At 46.1% G+C, this 22,638-nt stretch overlaps 1 protein-coding gene across 2 annotated transcripts in view; it reads right to left on the reverse strand.

The window, feature by feature from the left end:
- The window catches only part of LOC309361136 (U3 small nucleolar RNA-associated protein 14 homolog A-like), a 39,412-nt gene extending 17,214 nt beyond the window's left edge, over nt 1-22,198 (reverse strand). The window contains exons 1-10 of one of the 2 annotated variants that reach the window (XM_081896091.1): nt 21,873-22,198; nt 20,923-20,996; nt 17,337-17,401; nt 13,688-13,830; nt 11,712-11,867; nt 9,071-9,190; nt 8,507-8,601; nt 7,241-7,364; nt 6,620-6,697; nt 5,159-5,456 (exon numbers count right to left, since the gene is read on the reverse strand). In XM_081896091.1, the coding sequence (XP_081752217.1) occupies nt 5,159-5,456; nt 6,620-6,697; nt 7,241-7,364; nt 8,507-8,601; nt 9,071-9,190; nt 11,712-11,867; nt 13,688-13,830; nt 17,337-17,401; nt 20,923-20,996; nt 21,873-21,944 (1,225 nt within the window). In that variant the 5' untranslated portion in view covers nt 21,945-22,198. The remainder of the gene's footprint in view (nt 1-5,158; nt 5,457-6,619; nt 6,698-7,240; nt 7,365-8,506; nt 8,602-9,070; nt 9,191-11,711; nt 11,868-13,687; nt 13,831-17,336; nt 17,402-20,922; nt 20,997-21,872) is intronic. The other variant, XM_081896092.1, reaches the window with a different exon arrangement.
- Nucleotides 22,199-22,638: the final 440 nt, after the last annotated feature.

Here is a 22,638-nt window from a genome sequence, read left to right on the forward strand (position 1 = left end):
CTCCAATTTTAAGAAATATCCTATTATCCTGGAGACTATTAAAGCACCTATAAAATTTGGATGAATAAAAATAATAAGGATGAACCCAAAATTAAAAATTGGAAATCAAGTAATAATTTGGGAAAATTGGATTTAAAAAGGTATTTTGACATAGAATAAATTAATTGATGAAAATTAAAAATTTGTGGAATATATGACTTTGCAAGTAAAGTATGGATTAACCAGTGAAAGACAATGTAAGTACATCCAATTGAAACATATGTGTCAGGGAACTGCCATCAGAGCAAGAAACGGAGGCAGGGCTCTCAAGCGATGCCGGAGAGGGGACGAGCAGGGGGGAAGGATTTCAGCGTAACACCCATAGAGAAGAGAGGGAGATGGAGGAATTGGTGACAGGGCTCCAAGACCCTTCACCCGAAACTAGTGGAGAGAGCGCTGGGACGCCCCTGCCTTCCCCTTACTTGCGCAGACGCGTTCCGCGCAGGGAACATAGGAGGAGACTCGGGGTCAAACAGCTTTTATGCTGGAAGAGGTTCAAGAGACGCCCACTCTCGGATTCTGCAAGTGACTAACAGGTCACGGAGGGCGAGCTCTGACCCTAAGCATGGTTGGGCAAGCAAACTAACTAAACTGAAGGCAATTTACGCACAAGTAACCCCTCACAACCATTACAATATGTTGGAAAGGTAATTTGGCCCTGACGCTCTAGCAGCATCGGAAACACCCATGCTGCTACAAGATTTAATCTCTGCAACAAAAACAAAAAAACTCTACACTTGCACTATATAAAACCCTACTCAACAGAAAGAAATATGATTTAGAATATTATAGACAAAAATGGAGCGAAGAGTTAGGGGTACAGATAACAAATGATATATGGGAGTCAAGTATAAAATCAACAGAAATAGCCTCTATGGATTTAAGACTAAGACTTATTCAAAAGAAAATAATATTTAGAGTCTACTGGACTCCCGCAAAACTACACCAGAAGAAAATAACAAGTGCAGACAACTGCTGGAGATGTGGAAGTAAAAATTCGAACTTAGTACATATGATGATTAACTGCCCGATGATAAGATCATTTTGGTGTGAGTTGAGGATATTTATAGCAAGAGTAATAAAAAGAAATTGTTATTTAGTGAAATTAAATTTAATTCTAAATTGTATTCCGGAAATGTGGGAAAATACAAGGGGTCAAAAAATGGGTGCACCGTGCTATATTAGAAGCGAAAAAACTTGTTTTGATGAATTGGAAGAGCCGGAAAAAGATTCCATTGAGCACATGGATTGAAAATATGGACAGACTAGCTAGATATGAACAAATTGCATGTCAAAGCAAATTAAAAATGGATAAATATGAAGAAATCTGGAAGGAATATTTAAGCGATAAGGCGGATAGTGGTGGGAAGTAGGGGGAGGAGAGGGAGGTAGGAAATATTGTTAAAAAGGTGTAGTCATAGGTATATCAGTGTACAGTGGTGCCCCGCAAGACGAATGCCTCGCAAGACGAAAAACCCGCAAGACGAAAGGGTTTTTCGGTTTTTGCGACGCTTCGCTAGACGATTTTCCCTATGGGCTTGCATCGCAAGACGAAAGCCCATAGGGAAATCTCGGGGACCTTTTTTTAAATGCTGGCGGTGGGGAGCAAAGCCTTTTCCCCCCCTCCGGACTTCAGAAGAGGTCCAGGAAGGCCGGCGGGGGCGAAAGGCTTTGCTCCCCACCGCCAGCATTTTAAAAGCGGTCCGGGATAGCAGGGAAGCGCTTCCCGCTATCCCGGACGGCTTTTGAAGGCAGGCAGGGGGGGCAAAGACTTTTGCCCCCCGCCCGCCTTGGGAAGAGGTCCTGGACCTCTTCCGAAGGCGGGCGGGGGGCAAAAGTCTTTGCCCCCCCTGCCTGCCTTCAAAAGCGGTCCGGGATAGCAGGGAAGCGCTTCCCCCTATCCCGGACGGCTTTTGAAGGCAGGCAGGGGGGGCAAAGACTTTTGCCCCCCGCCCGCCTTCGGAAGAGGTCCAGGACCTCTTCCCAAGGCGGGCGGGGGGCAAAAGTCTTTGCCCCCCCTGCCTGCCTAACCGGGGGCTTTTAAATCGCCCCGGGACTGTCCGGGGCGATTTAAAAGCCCCCGGACGGCTTTTGAAGCCTCCCTCCGCCGCCCGGCTTCGGGGCATCGTCCCGATGCCGGGCGGCGGGGCGAGAAAGCCTCCCCCCGCCGCCCGGCATCGGAACGATGTCCCGAAGCCCGGCGGCGGGGCGGGAAAGCCTCCCCCCGCCGCCCGGCTTCGAAACGATGTCCCGAAGCCGGGCGGCGGGGCCGCGAAGCCTGGGCGCGCTGGCAACTCTCCGCAAGGAGCGCTCCCGCTGCTTGCGGAGAGGTCCACGAAGCCTGTCCTGGACCTCTTCTGAAGGCAGGCGGGGGGCAAAAGTCTTTGTCCCCCCTGCCTGCCTTCCCAGGGGCTTTTAAATCGCCCCGGACAGCGGAGAAGTCCTCCGCTGTCCCGGGCGATTTTAAAATGCCGCCCGCCAGAAGAGGTCGGGGGAAGGCGGTTTCCATAGGAACGCATTAATTGATTTTCAATGCATTCCTATGGAAAACCGTGCATCGCAAGACGAAAAACTCGCAAGACGAAGAGACTTGCGGAACGAATTAATTTCGTCTTGCGAGGCACCACTGTATTCAAATCTGAATTGTCAAATTGTATTATTAGTGTTATTATGGTTTTTGGTTTTTGTGTCTTTTGCGATTGTTGTTTGTATTGAAAAAATGATTAAATAAATTAAAAGTTAAAAAAAACCACCCATGCTTAGATTAAAAAAAAAAAGACTGGAGAAATACCATCTAAAGAACAATGGCAAGAAAAATTGATGAACTGGCAAAATTAACGGACAAACTGCATGAAAAGGACAATAGTGACTTTGGAAGAGAATGGGAACCCTTTACAACATACTTGCAGAAACAAAACAAAAAATGGACTCGTTGGCAGGATTTAAATAAACATTCACAACTTTATTTACAGAGAACAAGAAATAGAATTACAGTGGTGCCTCGCAAGACGAAATTAATTCGTTCCGCAAGTTTTTTCTTCTTGTGAGTTTTTTGTCTTGCGAAGCACGGTTTCCCATAGGAATGCATTAAAAATCAATTAATGCGTTCCTATGGAGACCGCTTGCCAGGCTGGCAGTGCGGAGAAGGGCTTTTCTCCCCACCGCAAGCCTTCAGGACAGGTACGGCAACAGAGGGGAAGGCCCGCAGCGCTTCTCCTCTGTTCCCGGGGCTTGCGGTGGGAGTAGGGTTTTTCCTCCCCACCGCCAACATTCAGAAGAGCATTCTGAATGTTGGCGGTGGGAAGGAAAACCCTACTCCCACCGCAAGTCTTCAGGACAGCCTTCTGAAGGCTGGCGGCGGGAGGAGGTCTCTCCGCCCCACCGCCAGCCTTTGGAGCAGCCTTCCGAAGGCTGCTAGTGGGGCGGAGAGACCTCCTCCCGCCGCCAGCCTTCGGAGCAGTCTTCCGAAGGCTGGCGGTGGGGCGGAGAGACCTCCTCCCGCCGCCAGCCTTCGGAGCAGCCTTCCGAAGGCTGACGGCGGGAGGAGGTCTCTCCGCCCCACCGCCAGCCTTCGGACAGGTACGGGAACAGAGGGGAAGGCGCGCAGCGCTTCTCCTCTGTTCCCGGGGCTTGCGGTGGGAGAAGGGTTTTTCCTCCCCACCGCCAACATTCAGAACAGCATTCTGAATGTTGGCGGTGGGAAGGAAAACCCTCCTCCCACCGCAAGTCTTCAGGACAGCCATCCGAAGCCTGGCGCGGGGAGAAGGTCTCTCCGCCCCACCGCCAGCCTTCGGAGGAGCCTTCCGAAGCCTGGCGGGGGGAGAAGGGCTCTCCGCCCCATCGCCAGCCTTCGGAGGAGCCTTCCAAAGCCTGGCGCGGGGAGAAGGTCTCTCCGCCCCATCGCCAGCCTTCGGAGCAGCCTTCCGAAGCCTGGCGCGGGTAGAAGGGCTCTCCGCTCCATCGCCAGCCTTCGGAGGAGCCTTCCGAAGCCTGGCGGGGGGAGAAGGGCTCTCTGCCCCACCGCCAGCCTTCGGAGCAGCCTTCCGACACAAAAGTTGGTCTCTCCGCCCCATCGCCAGCCTTCGGAGCAGCCTTCCGAAGCCTGGCGCGGGTAGAAGGGCTCTCCGCCCCATCGCCAGCCTTCGGAGGAGCCTTCCGAAGCCTGGCGGGGGGAGGAGGTCTCTCCACCCCACCGCCAGCCTTCTGAGGAGGTCCGAGGACAGTGGGGAAGACGCGCTGCAAGACGAAAGCCCATAGGGAAATTCGTTTTGCGAAGCGCCTCCAAAACGGAAAACCCTTTCGCCTAGCGGGTTTTCCGTCTTGCGAGGCGTTCGTCTTGCGGGGCACCACTGTAGTTATAACAGAACACTATGTATAAACAGAATGTAACATTTGGTGTAACAAACCAGAAATAGAAGTTGGAGGAAGTCAACAGGGAGGGGGAAAACTAGAAAACGGATGTTAAATGATGATATTTGTTATGTATGCCAGTGTGGTTGCTCGAGAGCAAACAGGCAAGACTCCCACCGGTCTTTTCAAGGCTTTATTATCTGTGCAAAGCATTTACAGTGCAGAGCGTCTCAATTCCATGTCTGCTCAGTCGCTAGCAGAATCTGGGAGTGGGCGGTCCTTAAACTTTCCCCAGCATAGCAGTCTTTTGACCCCCATCCTACGCCTCCCCTCCTGCGCATAAACTGACTGCGCAGAGAGGGCGTGAGGGGGACCTGCCTCCCCCCCCCCCGCTTTGTTCATGCTCGGTGCTGTGTCTCTCCCTTGCATCCTCTGAGACCTGCACCCCTTCCCCACTGGAGGCGTGGCTTTCCTCCTCCGCGGAGGAAGTGCTGCTTCTCAAGATCTGATCTTCGGAGGCTCCCTGTAACTCAACTGCCCTTCCACTTCTCGCCTCTGAGCTGATGGCAGTTTCCTAACAATATTGAATAATTTTTATGAGCAATGAAAATTAATAATAATAATAATAATAATTAAAAAAATATCCTGAATATACAGCCTATCATTTTCCCTGGATGACCCTGCCCTTGTATTATACAAGGAATAAAAGCACCTTATCTGTTCATTTCCCCCACACCATGCATTGTTTTATGGCCCTGGCCCTGCTGACCTGCAACGAAGCCTTGCAGCAAAGTCTCCTCCTTGGTTGCAGGTGGCCCCTTCTCTTCGTCACTCTCTTCACTGTCTTCTGGTGCAGCTGGAAGGTCCTCCTTGGGCTCTGTGTGGGGCCATCCTAACATCCAGGGGTTGTCTGGATCCAGCCCAGCAGGCCTCTCATTGACAACACTTGGCACGAGATCCCCCTCTGCGTCAGTGTCATTGCCACCTTCCTCACTATCAGATGCCGGGCGTACTTTCTGGGTCAGTTCTTTGTTGTGGGCCAGCTGCTCCTGCATGGCTTGCCTAGCCTAGAAAAGCAGGCAGGCAATAGCCTTTACTTGCAGACCTTAGGCTTACAAAATCTATTCTTTGCTTCTTCACTAGAACCACCCCAGGTCCATCCAACCCCCAAAGCCAGGTGCAAAGAGTAGAGCCTTTGAATAGGGTTGCCATACATCTGGAATTTCCTGGACATATCTGGAATACTGCAGTTGGAAGCCGTGTCCAGGTGGAAATCGGCAACATGTCCAGAAAAATCTGGACATATGGTAACTCATGTCAGCAGTGTCGTTTTTGCCTATTTTCCAAAAAATAGCTTTAAAAAGTCTGTCACACACATACACAGCTCAACAACTCTGGCAAAAAAACAACCGCCCAAAATCTCAACAACTTTTGTGTCCAAATTTTCACTTTTTGAAATATGACAACTCTACTTTGAAGGTGTCGCCATATGCAAAATGGAGGCTTAGGGGGAGGAGACAGTTATCTGCTGCACCCCAAAAGCCAACATAGATACTGGGATGGTTTGCATAGACAAACCTGTTTCTGTATTATTTCAGATAAGAGCTTGAACAATCTGGTGCTGGAGGTTTCTTTTTGACATAGCTGTTGTTAAACAATCAGAAGTCAGAAACGCTTGCTGATCTACTGCAAATTGTCCAACAATCTACCAGTAGATTGTAGATCTATCATTGGCCCTCCCCTGACTTACAGTATCCCGTATTTTCAGCCACAAGAGGACCAGCAAAGCATACACCCCTCTAATAACCCCCCAGGAAACAAGTAAAATGTTTAACAGCCCAACCTACAATAATTCACTACTATTTTCTCCCCCTCCCAAGTAAGAATTTTAAACAATACTCTCCAGAGAAAGTCAATTTCCCAGGAGAAAGGGTATGAATTGCAACTGGCCAGAAAATGATTTGCCATCTGTTTTTGGCTTTGGATGTAAATCCACCCAATGGCGGGAAGGCAAGCGGACAAAAGAAAGGTATTTTATCACCCACTTGCAAATGTTGTTAAAGGTGCTCTAAAAAGCACTTCTATGGGAATAGCCTGATATTTTCAGCCAACCCTTTTCTGGAAGCTACATTTCAGCTCGATCAAATCTCTCAAGCACCTGCCTTGGTTTAATTACATGTTAAGAGTGGGTTTTGGCTGATAAAGCCTCCTCCCTCCACACATCTCTTACCTCTAGGTTGTACTTTGCCATGAGGACTGTAGATTTGGCCCACTTGCCCTTGTTCTGGTGTTTCAGGCTCATCCTCTCCTGCACAGAGAAGTAAGGCAAAATGTCACTATGATGGAGTACAGTAAGAGAGCTCCCTCCACTAGGCAGAGGGGCCTCATCTCGGTACCTGTGATGGTTTTAGAAGCCTTTGGCAAGGAATATCTCTGCTCACTCAGAGATATATTTACAGTCTTTATTCACATAGTATTTACAAGGTACAGAACATGCTTCATGCGTCTGAGTCCTCGGTAGCAGATCCAGGAAGTGGGGGCTTTCGGCTCCTCTTCCAGCAGAGGAGCCTGGGAAGTCCCAAGTGCCACCTCTGTTCCCTACGCTTTAACCCCCTCTTGTCCTGTGCTGAAAGAATGGGCACCGCCTCTCCCTCTGTCCCTGAACTGGTAGAGTGTTGTTGCTGCTCTTTCAGCATCAGAGAGCATTCTCGCCGCTTGAGGCCCTCCCCCCTGCTTTTCCTCCTCTGCTTCTCCTGTGTCTTCTACACGCTCCTGTTTCTCCCCCTCCCTCAGTTCCGGGGTGTTCCCTGGCAGCCCCGTGACAGTACCACAGGAAGAGGGCTGCACCCACCTCAATACGCACTTTCTCAATTTTAGCTAGCTCTTCTAGAGCTGCTTCAGGGTTACTTTTCCGCAACATTTCGAATTCTTTCAGCACCTTGCGTTTCCTGATCTTCCTAAGCATTCTGTGATACCTTCAAGAAGAGGAAGATAGCAATGTCAGAGGTTTGAACAGCCAGGCCAGAGGGAAAGGACACGCAGCTAACTGACATCACTGAAATAGAGTTGTTTGCCCTGGCCATTGGCAATGCTTGTTGAGGCTGATGGGAATTGTAGTTCAGCAACATCTGGAGGGCCAGAGCCTGCAGCAGAGTCAGTGAAGTGGTTAGAGAAGGGACAAGAAAACTGTGACTCTAAATGTTGCTGCTCTCCCCTCAACTTCAGCCAGTACAACCAATGGCCAGGGATGATAGGGGTTGGAATCCAACAACTTATTGAGGACTACTAGTTCCCCACCCCTTGTTTGGAGTATCAGCCTAATGCCAGAAAGTCTCAGTTTCAAACCCCTGCTAGCTGTCTAGCTCAATAGGTTACCCTGACTGAGTCACTGTCTCTGCCTTACCCACCTCACAGGATAAAGATAAAATGGGCATGGGGACGTTGAGAGAGAGAGGGAGAGCAATGTACACCATCTTCTCGAGAGATCATTGGAAGAAAAGTGTAAAAAATAAACAGACAGAGCCCACACCTGTTATTTATTATTTAATTTTTTTTAATTCCATTTATGTCTTGCCCTTCCCTCCCAAAGGAGCCCAGTGTAGCAAGTCGCAAGATGCCTAGTCCTTTCTGGACTGCAAGGAACTATGCAGGAACTGAACAGGGCTCATCCACAAAAGTGAGAAGAGGACTTTTTCACCTACCCTCATTTCTTTTCAGCAGCCAACTTAAAAGGGTGAAGGTGGGTTGGATGGCTGTTCACAAATTTTCTCCAACTTAAGTCAGCTGGTCAGCACTTACAGCAATGCCTGCTTTGGGCAAGGATCAGTTGAACTAAGGAGTTCTTCAAGTGCAACCAATCCCTGCAAGCCTTGCTGTCGTGACCAATCATCTGATCAGCACTAACAGCAAGCCTTTATTGGAACAGGAACAACTGGGAGCACACTATGCAGCTTCCCAATTGTTCTTCCACAGCCATGTCTTTACCCAATGTAAAATTTAATATCAAGTATGTAGCAGGTAACTGTGCTTGTGGGGGGTTGGGGGAAAGTTTTGTGGTCGGCTATCAGAACTAATGGGACTGTAGGTTCCTAGCTGCTGCTCTACAACAATTGCTTACCTTTTGCTCTTGATCTTCCGCTGACGTTGTGCCTTAGCCTTGTAGTAGGACTGCAGGACTCGAGCCCTCTGGTGCTGCATACGTCGCAACTGTGCCTGAAATGCGCAAAAACGGAGAGAAGGGCTGACTGTAAAAGCTTACAGAGCAAGGCAGTGTGGGATCCAGGAGGGAGGGAGAGATGGAGAATGGGAAAGAAACTCATAATTGGCTAGAAAGACAAAAGCCTCTGAAGTAGAGTTTTAGAACTGGAAGGAGAGCAGTTGTTTTTAGGATTGCAGTTGGGGATGACGTCGGTTGGAGAAAAAATAGTTGTTGGCTGTGTCAGCAAGCCCGAGAGAAAAGTGGCAGTCTGTTAAACATAGCAAGCTGACCAGAGGGTGATGGCTGATTTCTGCAGGCATCCAAGACTATGGCCATGGGAGGGGCAAGAACCTTTTGGAGTGTTAATGCTTTGAACCCCTCCATCGTAGACTCAGGTTGTATATACAGTATGTGTAAATAAACCGTATACCCTAAAGACAAAAAAAAAGAGAATGGGAAAGAAACAGCTAGATCTAGACTCACCTCCTCCAGACTCATGGCCTGCAGTGAGGACTTCTCCTGTGGCGTCAGGAGTGGGTCCTTCACTGGCTGCTTTCCTTTGTGTAGAATATTAAAGATTTCTTGCTCCAGGGGTGTTTGTGCCTTAGAGCGGGTGAGAAGAGGGAAGGATGGACACAGAGAGGTAAGTTTCAGCTTACTCTAAAGACTAGTCCAACAAGGTTGCAAAAGGTCACTAACAAAACAGGGGACCCCACCCCCCGACCTCACAACATTTTATTTGCTAGTCTGATTTTAGGTGAAGGGATGCTACCTCTCCTTCACAGACTATGCTTGTCATTGCTGCCTCTGGAGACTATCTGGAAACTTGAGGCAACATAGGAACTAACGAAGTTATGAGCATGTTACACAGGTGCTTTCCCATATTCACTGGCTCCAAGTTAGTTCCAAGGCTCGACTGGTTTTGACATTTCAAGCCCTTCATGGGTTAGGGCTGCAGTATCTGAAGGACTGCTTCATCTCACTGTGTACTCACAAGTGCCCTGAGATTATCATTGGAGGGCCTTTTCTGCAAAACCTATGCCAGCAAAGTTATGGTGAGAAGACCACCAGGTAAAAGGGCCTTCTCTGCAGTGGCCCCGATTTGCATGAGACCCTCCACAAGAGAGGATTGCTTGAACTCGAATGTTGTTTTAGAACCAGGCAAAGCCTTTAAAAGGGAGGAACACCCACCCAGGCATTCAAACTCTGTTTATTTTACCCCTGAAATGTTTTAGTTTGTCATTAGATGCTGTTGTTATGGTTTTAGCTTTTCTCTGTCCCTATGCATACTGTTGTAATACTACTTTTTAGAACTTATTTCCTATTTTATTGTTTCACTGCTTTTATCGTACCAAGAGAATGTTAGTTATTGGCTGAGCAAAAACCACAGCAGGCAGATAGCTAGATAGCTAGATAGCTAAAATGTATTATTATTATTCATTTGTTACACTTATACTGCACCCCTACTGAAGAACAATTCATGAATAACTTCTACGGGACCCTCCTTTCAAGAGATGGAGAATTCCACACCTTTCAGAGTCTTTAGTAAGGATAGGTTTTAGTTCCAATACAGACAGGAAGTTTTAAGAATGAGTGCTCTCCAAACATGTTGAGAGGGAGGGCTGCCTTGGCTGAAATGGCAAAGCTGTATAAAAGAACAGGCTCATGGAGACCAAATAGCATGATAGAGGCAGGAAGAGCAGTTAAAGCGACAGAGTGTGAATGGGCACAGAAACAGGGAAGTGGTTGGTTGCTACCTTTTCCTTTTCTGTTGCACTTTCCAGTTTTCAAAGTGCCACATCATCTTAAGTAAAATGTAAACACTTATAAAACTTTCAGAAGGGTAGTTTTCTTCCAGAAAAATGCACCTGTGGCTAAATTCTCTAGATTTTTCTTCAGCTGTCTTAGAGGTATGGATAAAGATCAGCTGGAACTGGATAACCCATATAAGAGAGCGTTACCACATAATTGCCATATATTATTTCTAGCAACAACAAAAAAGAACAAAATTCCAAAGCCTGTATCAATAAATTACAGTTATCAGACTTTTGTTGATTTTTTTCCTACTCAGTACCACTACTGGGCAAAATGTATTCTTAAACTTCAAGTTAAAGATATTGATGCAAATTTCTCAATGACTGCTGCTTATAAAACTTGCTCCCCAATTTATCTTGATTTGTCCACTGACTGCTTCAAGGGTTGTTCCAAATATATGGATAATGTGATTGTTCCCAAATATTGGCTCATCTTCTCTAGGTCCAAATTTAATTGCTTTAACTCCCTATTGGGGTTTTCTTACAATGAACAATTCTGCCCTCCGTGGGGATGGAGCGATAGAAATCCTAATAGGTATTATTTTTGTATTTTTTAAAGAGATGAGCAAAGCAGATTTATTCCTGTCTGACTAAAATATCCAGGAAGGTCTTTTGAGTGTTATTTAGCTTGCTTATTGGCTAATATGAATAAAACAATAACAGAAACAGTTCATAGATATTCATTTCCCACAACAAAACCTTCATGAAAATATTCTGACAGTTAAGTGTTGTTTGGGCTGTTTTACTTTTCCCTGTTTCATATACACGTATGAACCATATTAAATTTTATGCTATAAGTTATATGGTTTTGGGGTTTTCTTTGTTTTTGAATGGGTCTGTAACTGCATAGTAACATTGGATTGCCTAACAACTTATATGGTATTAATCTGCACAATAAAACAGGTAAGTCTCTCTCTTTTTTTCTCTTTTTTTCACATGAGGAACTGAGATAGAGAGGGTCACTTATATGCAGCCACTTGTTAAGTTCTGCTCAAATAGGAGATCAGAGCTAAGAAGTTGAATAGCTAAGTCAGAATTCCGTCTACCAGACCACAAGCTACAAAAGCCACAGTAGATTGGCACACCCACACACCTCCAGGTAGGGCTGGGAGAGAACTGTGCCTGAAACCCTGGAGAGCTGCTGGCAGTCAATGCAGAAAATATTAAGTTAGATGGGACACAGTAGAAGAGCAGCTTCCTACACTCCTAGGGGCATAGCTTGGCTTGAACATGAGGCAAGAGCACTGTGCAACAGCTGGGTCCAGCTCAATCCTAATTCTCACTTCTTGCTGAGGTCAACCAACACCCACCTGCCATCCATTTATCACTTCTTCAATGGCCGTGACATTCACACTCTCTTGTTGCAATGGGAAGACTAGCTGCTCAGCATGTCTGTTTTGCTGCACCACTGGATGCCACTTAGCCAGGGCTTGAGATGTCTGAGTGTAGTCAGCTTCCCTCACCACCTGCAGGGAGAGAGAGAGAGAGAGAGAGAGAGAGAGAGAGAGAGAGAGAGAGAGAGAGAGAGAGAGAGAGAAAGAAATACATATACAGTGGTGCCCCGCAAGACGAACGCCTCGCAAGACAAAAAACCCGCTAGACGAAAGGGTTTTCCGTTTTGGAGGCGCTTCGCAAAACGAATTTCCCTATAGGCTTGCTTCGCAAGAAATCTCCGGGGAAATCTCCGGGGACCTCTTTTAAATGCTAGCGGTGGGGAGCAAAGCCTTCCCCCCCCCCCGCCGGCCTTCAGAAGAGGTCCAGGAAGGCCGGCGGGGGCCGAAAGGCTTTGCTCCCCACCGCCAGCATTTTAAAAGCAGTCCGGGATAGCAGGGAAGCGCTTCCCGCTATCCCGGATGGCTTTTGAAGGCAGGCGGGGGGGGGGGAGCAAAGACTTTTGCCCCCCGCCCGCCTTCAGAAGAGGTCCAGGACCTCTTCCGAAGGCGGGCGGGGGGCAAAAGTCTTTGTCCCCCCTGCCTGCCTTCCCGGGGGCTTTTAAATCGCCCCGGGACTGTCCCGGGGTGATTTAAAAGCCCCCGGACGGCTTTTGAAGGCAGGCGGGGGGGAGCAAAGAGAGCGTTTCTCCGCTCTCCCGGGAAAGCAGGCGGGGGGGGGGGAGCAAAGACTTTCGCCCCCCGCCGGCCTTCAGAAGAGGTTGGGGGACAGACTGTCCCCGGACCTGGTCTGAAGGCGGTTTCCATAGGAACGCATTAATTGATTTTTAATACATTCCTATGGGAAACCGTGCTTCGCAAGACGAAAAACTCGCAAGACGAAAAGACTTGCGGAACGAGTTAATTTCGTCTTGCAAGGCACCACTGTATATGCATGTATGGATATGTATAAATATATATATGGTGGACCAGCTACAGCGACCTTTCCCAGAGGCATATTTTAGAGCACCCACTATAAAGATGCCCATAAGCCTCAGTATAAAATCTTTAGGAAGGCATTACTTCACCCAGGATATGATGCAATCCCATTGCTGGAATCTCAATACTTTAGAGACAGATGGCAATGCAGCCAGGTATCAATTCTGCTCCATCTATTTGATTTGAAACCATTAACACAGCACACCCAAGTTAAATTCATGTCCATGAACCCCTCCTCTTCACAAGGCAGAAAAAAATACCTTGCTTTATCACACAAGACAAAAACATTTAGTTCTACATTCCACGTTCAACAGCATAGGACAATGGTGATGGCTTTTTCCTGTTTATGCTCCGTCTAGCATACTGCCTCTGAATTGTTCTGTTACAGCCGATAACCCCTGATGGACCTATTCCTCATTAATTTATAGGACGCTTTATTTATTTTTTTAAAAGGATAAGCCTAGGAGCAAACCTTGAGAAAATGAATTTGACAACAAAAATTAAGAGATGTACAGGTAACTCGCAACATACACACATTGAACCTGTGTGCACTCAGCTTCACGTGCTTGGCAAACAAATTTTGTAAAAATTTGAAAGAGGCAGGGTGCATCTGGGGAAAAAGGGCAATCCCACTCATCACTGTACCCAACGTGCTGTGACTATATGTGATTTTGGCTTTATGCTGTGACCGCGGAACGTAACCATGTAAGTTGAGAATCACCTGTACCACAGGAAAAGGTACATTTGCCAGTCTATCCTACTTGTGCCAACACACACACACACTTTTCCTCTGTTCCTCTCCTTTTGGTTTCTCCCTCCAGTGTCCTTTCCTTCACATTTCTACCTCCAATGCCAACATCTTCCTCCCTGCCACCACCCCAAGCACAGCTGCCTCCCAAACAGCCCACTGAAATCACCCGCTCATTCTCCTCCTTGCTCAGTGGGAGCTGGATGGTTTTTTTGTGCTGGGCTTTCTTCAGCTGCTTTTGAATGGAACCCAGAGCTGGTGAGCTGGAAGCTGACTGCAACAGTTCTGAGAGGAGAACTTTTTCTCTAGCACCTGCAATGCACAACACATGGTAACACTGGATGATAGGCCAGATCTGGGTGCATTGTCTTTTTCTAAAAAACTTTTTATTGGAAATTTTATTTACAAGATAACAAAAATCCCCCACCCCACCCCAGAAATACAATAAACATAACATAAAACAATACAAACAACCAAATAAATGACTTCCTTTATCCTGTACTGTATCTGGCCTCCTTATTTACCGTATTTTTCGCTCCATAAGTCGCACCTGACCATAAGGCGCACCTAGTTTTTAGAGGGGGAATGCAAGAAAAAAATTATTCTTTAAAGGGAGCGCTGAGCAGAGCCTGTATGCATCCCAGGCTCTGCTCAGCACTCCCTTTCATGAGCCGCATGGAGCGTGTGTGCGGCGCTTGCAGGCTTTTCCCCAAGAGCCGCACACACACTCCGCGTGGCTCTTTAAAGGGAGCGCAGCTATCCCTGGCTTTTGTGGGAGGTGGGGGAAGTGACAGAGTGTGTGGCTCTGTCACTTCCCCCACCTCCCGCAAGAGCCGAGCGCTCTTTAAAGGGAGCACGGCTATCCCTGGCTTTTGCGGGAGGTGGGGGAAGGGACAGAGCTCTGTCCCTTTCCCCACCTCCCGCAAAAGCTGCGGATAGCCGCTCAAAGCCTCCGCAGGGCAGCGAAATGAATGCTCCCCATGCCCTGCGGAGACTTCACGCGAAGCTAGAACAGCTAGAGGGAGCGCTGCACACGATTTCTGTTCTCATCCTGAAGCAAAGTTCTTAACCCGAGGTACTATTTCTGGGTTAGTGGAGTCTGTAACCTGAAGCGTATGTAACCCGAGGTACCGCTGCACATTTTAGCTATTTTGGTAAGTGTTAAGTACCATCTATAAAACATCTTGATTAGATTTTCCCTCAATACATCACAGGCTGTAAATTTCTAGTTCTTTCTCCATAATTCTTCCCATGCTGTTAAGTTAATGGTTTTCCCAATATCTAAAGCCCACTTGATCATTACCTCCTTGATCAGTCTTTGACCTCCCACTCCAATAATGTATCATACATTTTTGATATTACCTTAGTTTTGTAATAACACTTTTTCTAATAACGAAGGTTCGTTTGAGAAACTGTTTTTCTTACCTGTCCTGAACACTTCATGCAATTGATGGTATTGGATCCAACCCGTAAGGTGTTGTTTAATTTCCTCATAATCTTTAATTACCAATTTATTATCTTTTTCCTTAATCAGATCTTTATATGTTGCTCATTCTACTTCCATATTTTTCTTTTTTATTGTAATTGCTTCTAGAGGTGATGCCCACCATGGTGTTTTCGGTTCTAGGAGATCCTTATATTTTGTCCATGTTTTATATAATGATTTCCTAATGACATGGTTCATAAATCCCCTGTGTACTTTCCCTTTTTCATAAGCTAAATACGCATGCCAACCATAACGATTGTTAAATCCTTCTAGATCTAACAAATCACTATTTTTTAATACAATCCACTCTTTTAGCCAATTTAAACAGACAGCGTCATAATATAAATTTAGGTCAGGTAGCGCCAGTCCACCTCTATGTTTTTTATCTATTAGAAACTTGTGTTTAATTCTTGGTTTTTAAACTGCCATATGAATTTGGATATCTCTTTTTGCCATAATCTAAGACTTCCCATTCCTCCAATTATCGGTATCATTTGGAATAGATACATCATTTTCAGCAATGCATTCATTTTAACCACCAATATTCTGTCAACAAGCAATAATCTTAACTTATTCCAGATTTCTAAATCTCTTTTGATTCCTTTCCAGGTTTTTATGTAATTATCTTTGAATAGATTACTATTATTATTGGTCAGCCAGATTCCTAAATACTTGGTCTTATTTACTATTGTTAATCCTAATATCTCCTGTAGTTCTTCCTTTTCTTGCTTGGTCATATTTTTTACTATCATGTTAGTTTTATTCTTGTTTAACTTAAAGCCGGCTACTTTCCAAAATTCTAATATTCTTTCAATTAGCTGTATTATACTTTCTTTGGGGTTTTCAACAGTCAGAATCAGGTCATCCGCAAATGCTTTGATCTTATATTCCTTTTTCCCTAATGAGATACCTTTTATTTTATCATTTCTTATGACATTCATCAATAATTCCAGTACCATAATAAATAGAAGTGGTGACAAGGGGCAATCTTGTCTTGTCCCCCTCTCTATACAAAATTCTTCTGTCATTTCATTATTAAGAATAAGTTTGGCTGCTTGTTTCCTATATATTGCCTCTATAGCTTTAATATAATCTTCCCACAGTTTCATTTCCTTTATGACCCTTTTCATGAACTCCCACGACACCTGGTCAAATGTCTTTTCCGCATCTATTGATATTAAAGCAGCCTTTTTGTCTTATATTTCTTCTAGGTATTCTAGTAAATCTATTACATTCCTCATGCTGCTGTGTATGTATCTACCTGGCAGAAAGCCAGCTTGATCTTTGTGTATACTTTCATTTAAAATTTTTTTCAATCTGTTGGTTAGAATGTCAGCAAATATTTTGTAATCACTGTTCAGCAGTGATATGGGCCTATAGTTTTTAATTAGTGTCAGGTCTTGTCCTTGTTTTGGTATCAACATCGTCTTGTCCAGTATCATCACTCTGATTAGCAGCAGCTTTTCAGAGTCTCAGACAGAGACCTACCCCATCACCTGATTTGTGACCATTTAACCGGGAGGTACCAAACCAGGGACTTTCTTCTGCATGCAAAACATATGTTCTATAGCAGGGGTCAGCAAACTTTTTCAGCAGGGGGCCGGTCCACTGTCCCTCAGACCTTGTGGGGGACCAGACTATATTGGGGGGGGGGGGCGGCGGGAATGAATGAATTCCTATGCCCCACAAAAAACCCAGAGATGCCTTTTAAATAAAAGGACCCATTCTACTCATGTAAAAACATGCTGATTCCTGGATTTAGAAGGTGATTGGGCCAGATCCAGCCCCCGGGCCTTAGTTTGCCTACCCATGTTCTATAGCAAGTGTGGAGAACCTCTCGCATCTTCAGATGTTGCTGAACTACAACTCCCATCAGCCCCGCGAGCATGGTCAATAGCTAGTGTGGTGTAGTGGTTAAGAGCGGTAGTCTCGTAATCTGGGGAGCCAGGTTCGTGTCTCTGCTCCTCCACATGCAGCTGCTGGGTGACCTTGGGCTAGTCACACTTCTTTGAAGTCTCTCAGCCCCACTCACCTCACAGAGTGTTTGTTGTGGGGGAGGAAGAGAAAGGAGAATGTTAGCCACTTTGAGATTCCTTCAGGTAGTGATAAAGCGGGATATCAAATCCAAACTCTTCTTCTAGGGTTCATGGGAGTTGTTGTCCAGTAACATCTAGAATGCCAAACTTGTAAAGCCATGCCTCTCTGCTAGAGATTGAGAAATGGTACAGGGATCTGGTCACATGCTCCCTCTTAGCCATGACCCATCGGTAACAGAGGATTCATCTGTGCCAGCGATTGCTATGCTGCGAGCGCTTGAGGGGAAAGCTCTCACCTCCACCACAAAGATCAAATTCCAATATCTGTCGGCTCGCCTCAGTGCGTTCAACTGCCCTCCATCTGCAAACAAAAAAAAAGGACATTGACCTAGTTAGGAATGGAAAATCAAGCTAATCATTCTTTGTCTCCATTACCAGGGCCATAAAACAGTCTGTGTTTTGGAAGACCGCTCCCTCTCCAGCCAATTCCATCGGTCATTAAACCGCTTCTTAAAAAAACATCTTTAGACCCGGCCGACATGGCCAACTATCACCCAGTCTCAAATCTTCCATTCTTGGGCAAAAGGTGATTGAGCGGGTGGTTGCTGAACAACTCCAAGCACGCCTGGAGGATGCGGACCATTTGGATCCCTTCCAATCAGGATTCAGGCCTCACCATAGGACTGAAACTGCCTTGGTCGTGCTGGTTGATGATCTCCGGCGGGCTAGGAACAAAGATGAGAGCTGTTTCCTAGTTCTGCAGGATCTCTCAGAGGCCTTTGACACCATCGACCATAACATCCTTCTGGACCGTCTAGAGAGGCTGGGAGCTGGGGGCACTGTTATACGGTGGTTCCGCTCCTTTCTCCTGGGCCGTGTCCAGAAAGTGGTGTTGGGGGGTGAGTGTTCAGACCCCTGGGCTCTCACTTGTGGGGTACCTCAGGGTTCTGTCCTCTCCCCCATGCTTTTTAATATCTATATGAAGCCGCTGGGAAAGATCATCAGGGGGTTTGAGCTGGGTATTCATCAGTATGCAGATGACACCCAGCTCTACCTCTCTTTTAAATCAGAACCAGTGAAGGCGGTGAAGGTCCTATGTGAGTGCCTGGAGGCGGTTAGAGGATGGATGGCGGCTAACAGATTGAAGTTGAATCCTGACAAGACAGAAATACTGTTTTGGGGGGACAGGGGGCAGGCAGGTGTGGGGGATTCCCTGGTCCTGAATGGGGTAATTGTGCCCCTGAAGGACCAGGTGCGCAGCCTGGGAGTAATTTTGGACTCACAGCTGTCCATGGAGGCACAGGTTAATTCTGTGTCCAGGGCGGCTGTCTACCCTACCTGCCTGCAGACTGTCTTGCCAGAGTGGTGCATGCTCTAGTTATCTCCCGCTTGGACTATTGCAGTGCTCTCTACGTGGGGCTACCTTTGAAGATGACCTGGAAACTGCAATTAATCCAGAATGCGGCAGCTAGACTGGTGACTGGAAGTGGCCACCGGGACCACATAACATCGGTCCTGAGAGGTCTGCATTGGAAGGTTTTGTTAAATATGATTAGAAGGGACCAGTTGGTTAAAGGTATTCAGGTCGGAGTCAAAAATTATAAGTTAAGGGCATTTGCAGATGACCTAGTGTTAACTTTGCAACAGCCAGACACTAGTACCAAAAGAGTATTAGAACTAATTGAGATATTTGGTCAAGTAGCAGGATTTAAATTGAACAAACAGAAAACGAAAGTGCTGGGAAAAAATTTAACAATGGAAGAAAGAGAGAGATTTCAGAATGAAACAGGTTTGGAAATAACGAAAAAAGTGAAATACCTGGGGGTGAACTTAACATCTAAGAATGTGAACTTATTTAAAGACAATTATGAAAAATGTTGGACAGAAGTAAAGAAAGATCTAGAAATATGGTCTAGGTTGAGACTTTCCTTGTTAGGCCGAATTGCTGTTATTAAGATGAATGTATTGCCTAGAATGTTATTCTTATTTCAGACGTTACAGATTTTGGACAAGATGGACTGTTTCAAGAAGTGGCAGAAAGACATATCTAAATTTGTCTGGCAAATCTGATTTTAACTGATGCAAAAGATAGAGGGGGCTTTGCCCTGCCGGACTTAAGACTCTATTATGAATCAGCAGCTTTTTGCTGGTTGAAACACTGGTTACTTCTTGAAGACACAGACATTTTGGATTTGGAGGGGTATGATAATAACTTTGGTTGGCATGCATATCTATGGTACGACAAGGCAAAGGTGTATAAAAGTTTTAAAAACCATATTGTCAGGAAAGCATTATATAATGTTTGGACTCGATATAAAGACTTGTTGGAAAGTAAAACTCCCAGGTGGTTGTCACCAATGGAAGCTAAGGCGGTGAAAAAACTTAATATGGATTCTAAATGGCCAAAATACTGTGAAATCCTAGAACAAGATGGTGAGAAGCTTAAACTTCAGAGTTATGAGAAATTAAAGTTCAAAGTTCGAGATTGGTTACATTACCATCAGATAAATGAGACATTTAAGCAGGACAGGAAAATAGGATTTCAGAAGGAGAGGTCAAAGTTAGAAACAGAATTGTTAGAACCCAATACTAAGAATTTGTCAAGAATGTATAACTTGCTGTTGAAATGGAATACACAGGATGAAACGGTGAAATCAGCTATGATTAAATGGGCACAAGATATCGGTCATGATATTATGTTTGCTGACTGGGAACAGTTATGGACCACTGGTGTTAAGTTTACGGCATGTAATGCCTTAAAAGAAAACATAATGAAAATGATTTACAGGTGGTACATGACCCCAGTCAAGCTTGCAAAAATTTACCATTTGCCCAATAATAAATGCTGGAAATGTAATGAGACTGAAGGTACCTTTTACCACCTTTGGTGGACCTGCCCAAAGATTAAAGCCTTTTGGGAAATGATCTATAATGAAATTAAGAAAGTCCTTAAGTGGACTTTTCCTAAAAAACCTGAGGCATTTCTTCTGGGCATGGTTGGCCAATTGGTGTCAAAGAAGGATAGGACATTTTTTATGTATGCTACCACAGCAGCAAGAATTCTTCTGGCAAAGTATTGGAAGATGCAAGAACTACCTACTCTGGAAGAATGGCAGACAAAGGTGACAGACTTCATGGGACTGGCAGAGATGACCGGCAGAATCCGCGACCAGGGGAAAGAGACAGTGGAAGAGGATTGGAAGAAATTTAAAATATATCTTAAAAATTGTTGTAAAATTGAGGAGTGTTAAGATGTCAAGGGGTAAGAAGTAGAGAATTACAGCTGTAACTAATAAGTTTAAGGAAATTTAATGAAAGAGAACTAATAGATAAACTGATTAATGGGTTGCTAAAGAACTGCAAAATAAGGATGCAGCGAAAGGGAGGTATGGGGAAGTCGGAGGAAAGAAGGTGTATGAAAATAAGATTATGAGTTAAATGTTTTGTATGTTTTTGTTTTGTGTTTTGTTTGTTTCTTATGTGTTTGAAAAATGAATAAAAATTATTAAAAAAAAAGAGAGGTCTGCATTGGCTCCCAGTACGTTTCCGAGCACAATTCAAAGTGTTGGTGCTGACCTTTAAAGCCCTAAACGGCCTCGGTCCTGTATACCTTCACCCCCATCGTTCAGCCCGGACACTGAGATCCAGCGCCGAGGGCCTTCTGGCAGTTCCCTCATTGCGAGAAGTGAGGTTACAGGGAACCAGACAGAGGGCCTTTTCGGTAGTGGTGCCCACCCTGTGGAACGCCCTCCCTTCAGATGTGAAGGAAATAAGCAGTTATCCTATCTTTAAAAGACATCAGAAGGCAGCCCTGTTTAGGGAAGTTTGTAATACTTAATGCTGTATTGTTTTTAACACTTGATTGGGAGCCTTCCTTCATACCGCTTCGCTCCAGCCAAGGCAGTGAGTGAATCCACAAGCTGATGGTGCTTCTTTGTTGCTTCTTCATTGTCTGCCTGGGGAACAAAAGGTTACCAATGAATAAGGGCCAAGGACCATCTCACAGAGGGCTGAACCCAGACTCATCCTTGCAACAAGATGAATAATAACTTCAAAGGGTACCACTGAGCATACCTAGCCTCTAGCATGGCAGTGCTAACCTGTGATGAGATGCAGCTGCCAGCTAATCAGACTGACCTGCTCACTGGACTTACTGCCTTATAGCCAGGGCTTTTTTCCCCAGTTGGAACTTGCCAGAACTAAGTTCCTGCACCTCTCAGGTGGCTGTCATTGCCATTACAAGGGAGGAGTTCATGGTGAGTTCCAGCACATCTTTTAATAGAAAAAAGCACTGCTTATAGCTTTGAAGAGTGGCAGTAAGGAAAAACGCAAAAAGAAAAGGACAAGGGGAGACACAGATGTCGGGATCAAAACTCAGGATTAGGAGTAGAATTTTCAAAAGCCATTCAAGCCTTTGTAAGGAGGCATCAATCCAGTTCTGCTGTTTAATCTCGCAGAACTTCAATATATTTATTCCTTATTGCATGAGCGTAGCCAGAATTTTTGCGGGGGGTGGGTCAGGACGTAGTTGGGGAGCAGGACTTTTGTTGGGGGGGGCAGAACCGGCGTGATTGTCCCCCTTCACCCTCGGCTACGCCTATAGCATGCTGTCCTGGGCATCGTTCACGGGGCAAAGAAATCCTTAAAGCCAATTGCATTAAAGCGTCTCAACAGGAATACCGCAGCACCCCGAGAAGGGAACAAAGGTAGCCCCCCGAGCTTACAGAGCACTTCCCCCACGCGCGGATGGCTCTAAACCATCCCCTCCCACACACATAGGATCACACAGAGTACAGCTTTGGAAATAAATACGGTTGGGCTTCAAAGTTCACCTCCTTCTCCTCCTCGTCCTCACTCATGACCAGCTCGTTCCTCAAGGGATGTTCCTCTTCTGCAGCCGCCATGGGGGGAGCTCAGACACCCCAATAATCCCCTTCCCCTTTTCTTCAGTCCAGGAAGGGAGGTTGACCACGTGGATGGCCAAGCCCCGGCAGAGAGCAAATAGCACCCTGCGCACCGTCAAACACAGCAGCACTTCCGGCTGTGAACCTAAATTTTTGCAGTACTTCCCATCTCTCCCCCACTGGTGAGGCCACAGGGGCCGCTATTGTGCTGCTGTTGGAGGGCAAGGACATGTCGCACGTGACACGCCCTTATTTAAATATGCCAATTAATTATTCAAAATACAAAGCAAATACGTGCAACGAAACCCGTACCTTGCAATCTAAAAGGGAAGCGAGCAAGAAGGGTACAAAGGCTTATTCCCGGAGGCTACTGGCTATTTTAATAAGGGGGCGTGACCAGCTCATGACCACGCCTCATTTGGAATCTGGACAAGACCAGAGGGTGGGGCTTAGCAAGGGCCAATGACGTGCCGGAAACAGCAACCACGTGAATGCCCGCCTTTGATCCATTGACGCAAAAAAACTCTGGTCGGCTCCTGCCCTTCATCCCTGCTCATCAGGCCGTTCCGCCCCCCTCGTGGCTTGGTTTTTTGAATGACGTGCGGTTCGGCCAGTGAAAATGCGGAACCAGGGATAGCAGGCGGTACTTGAGAACGAGATGCCCAACGGAAAGCCTAGTTCCTCTCCTCAGCAG

Source organism: Podarcis melisellensis, assembly GCF_964234715.1.
Source record: "Podarcis melisellensis genome assembly, chromosome: W".
Lineage (NCBI taxonomy): Eukaryota > Metazoa > Chordata > Lepidosauria > Squamata > Lacertidae > Podarcis > Podarcis melisellensis.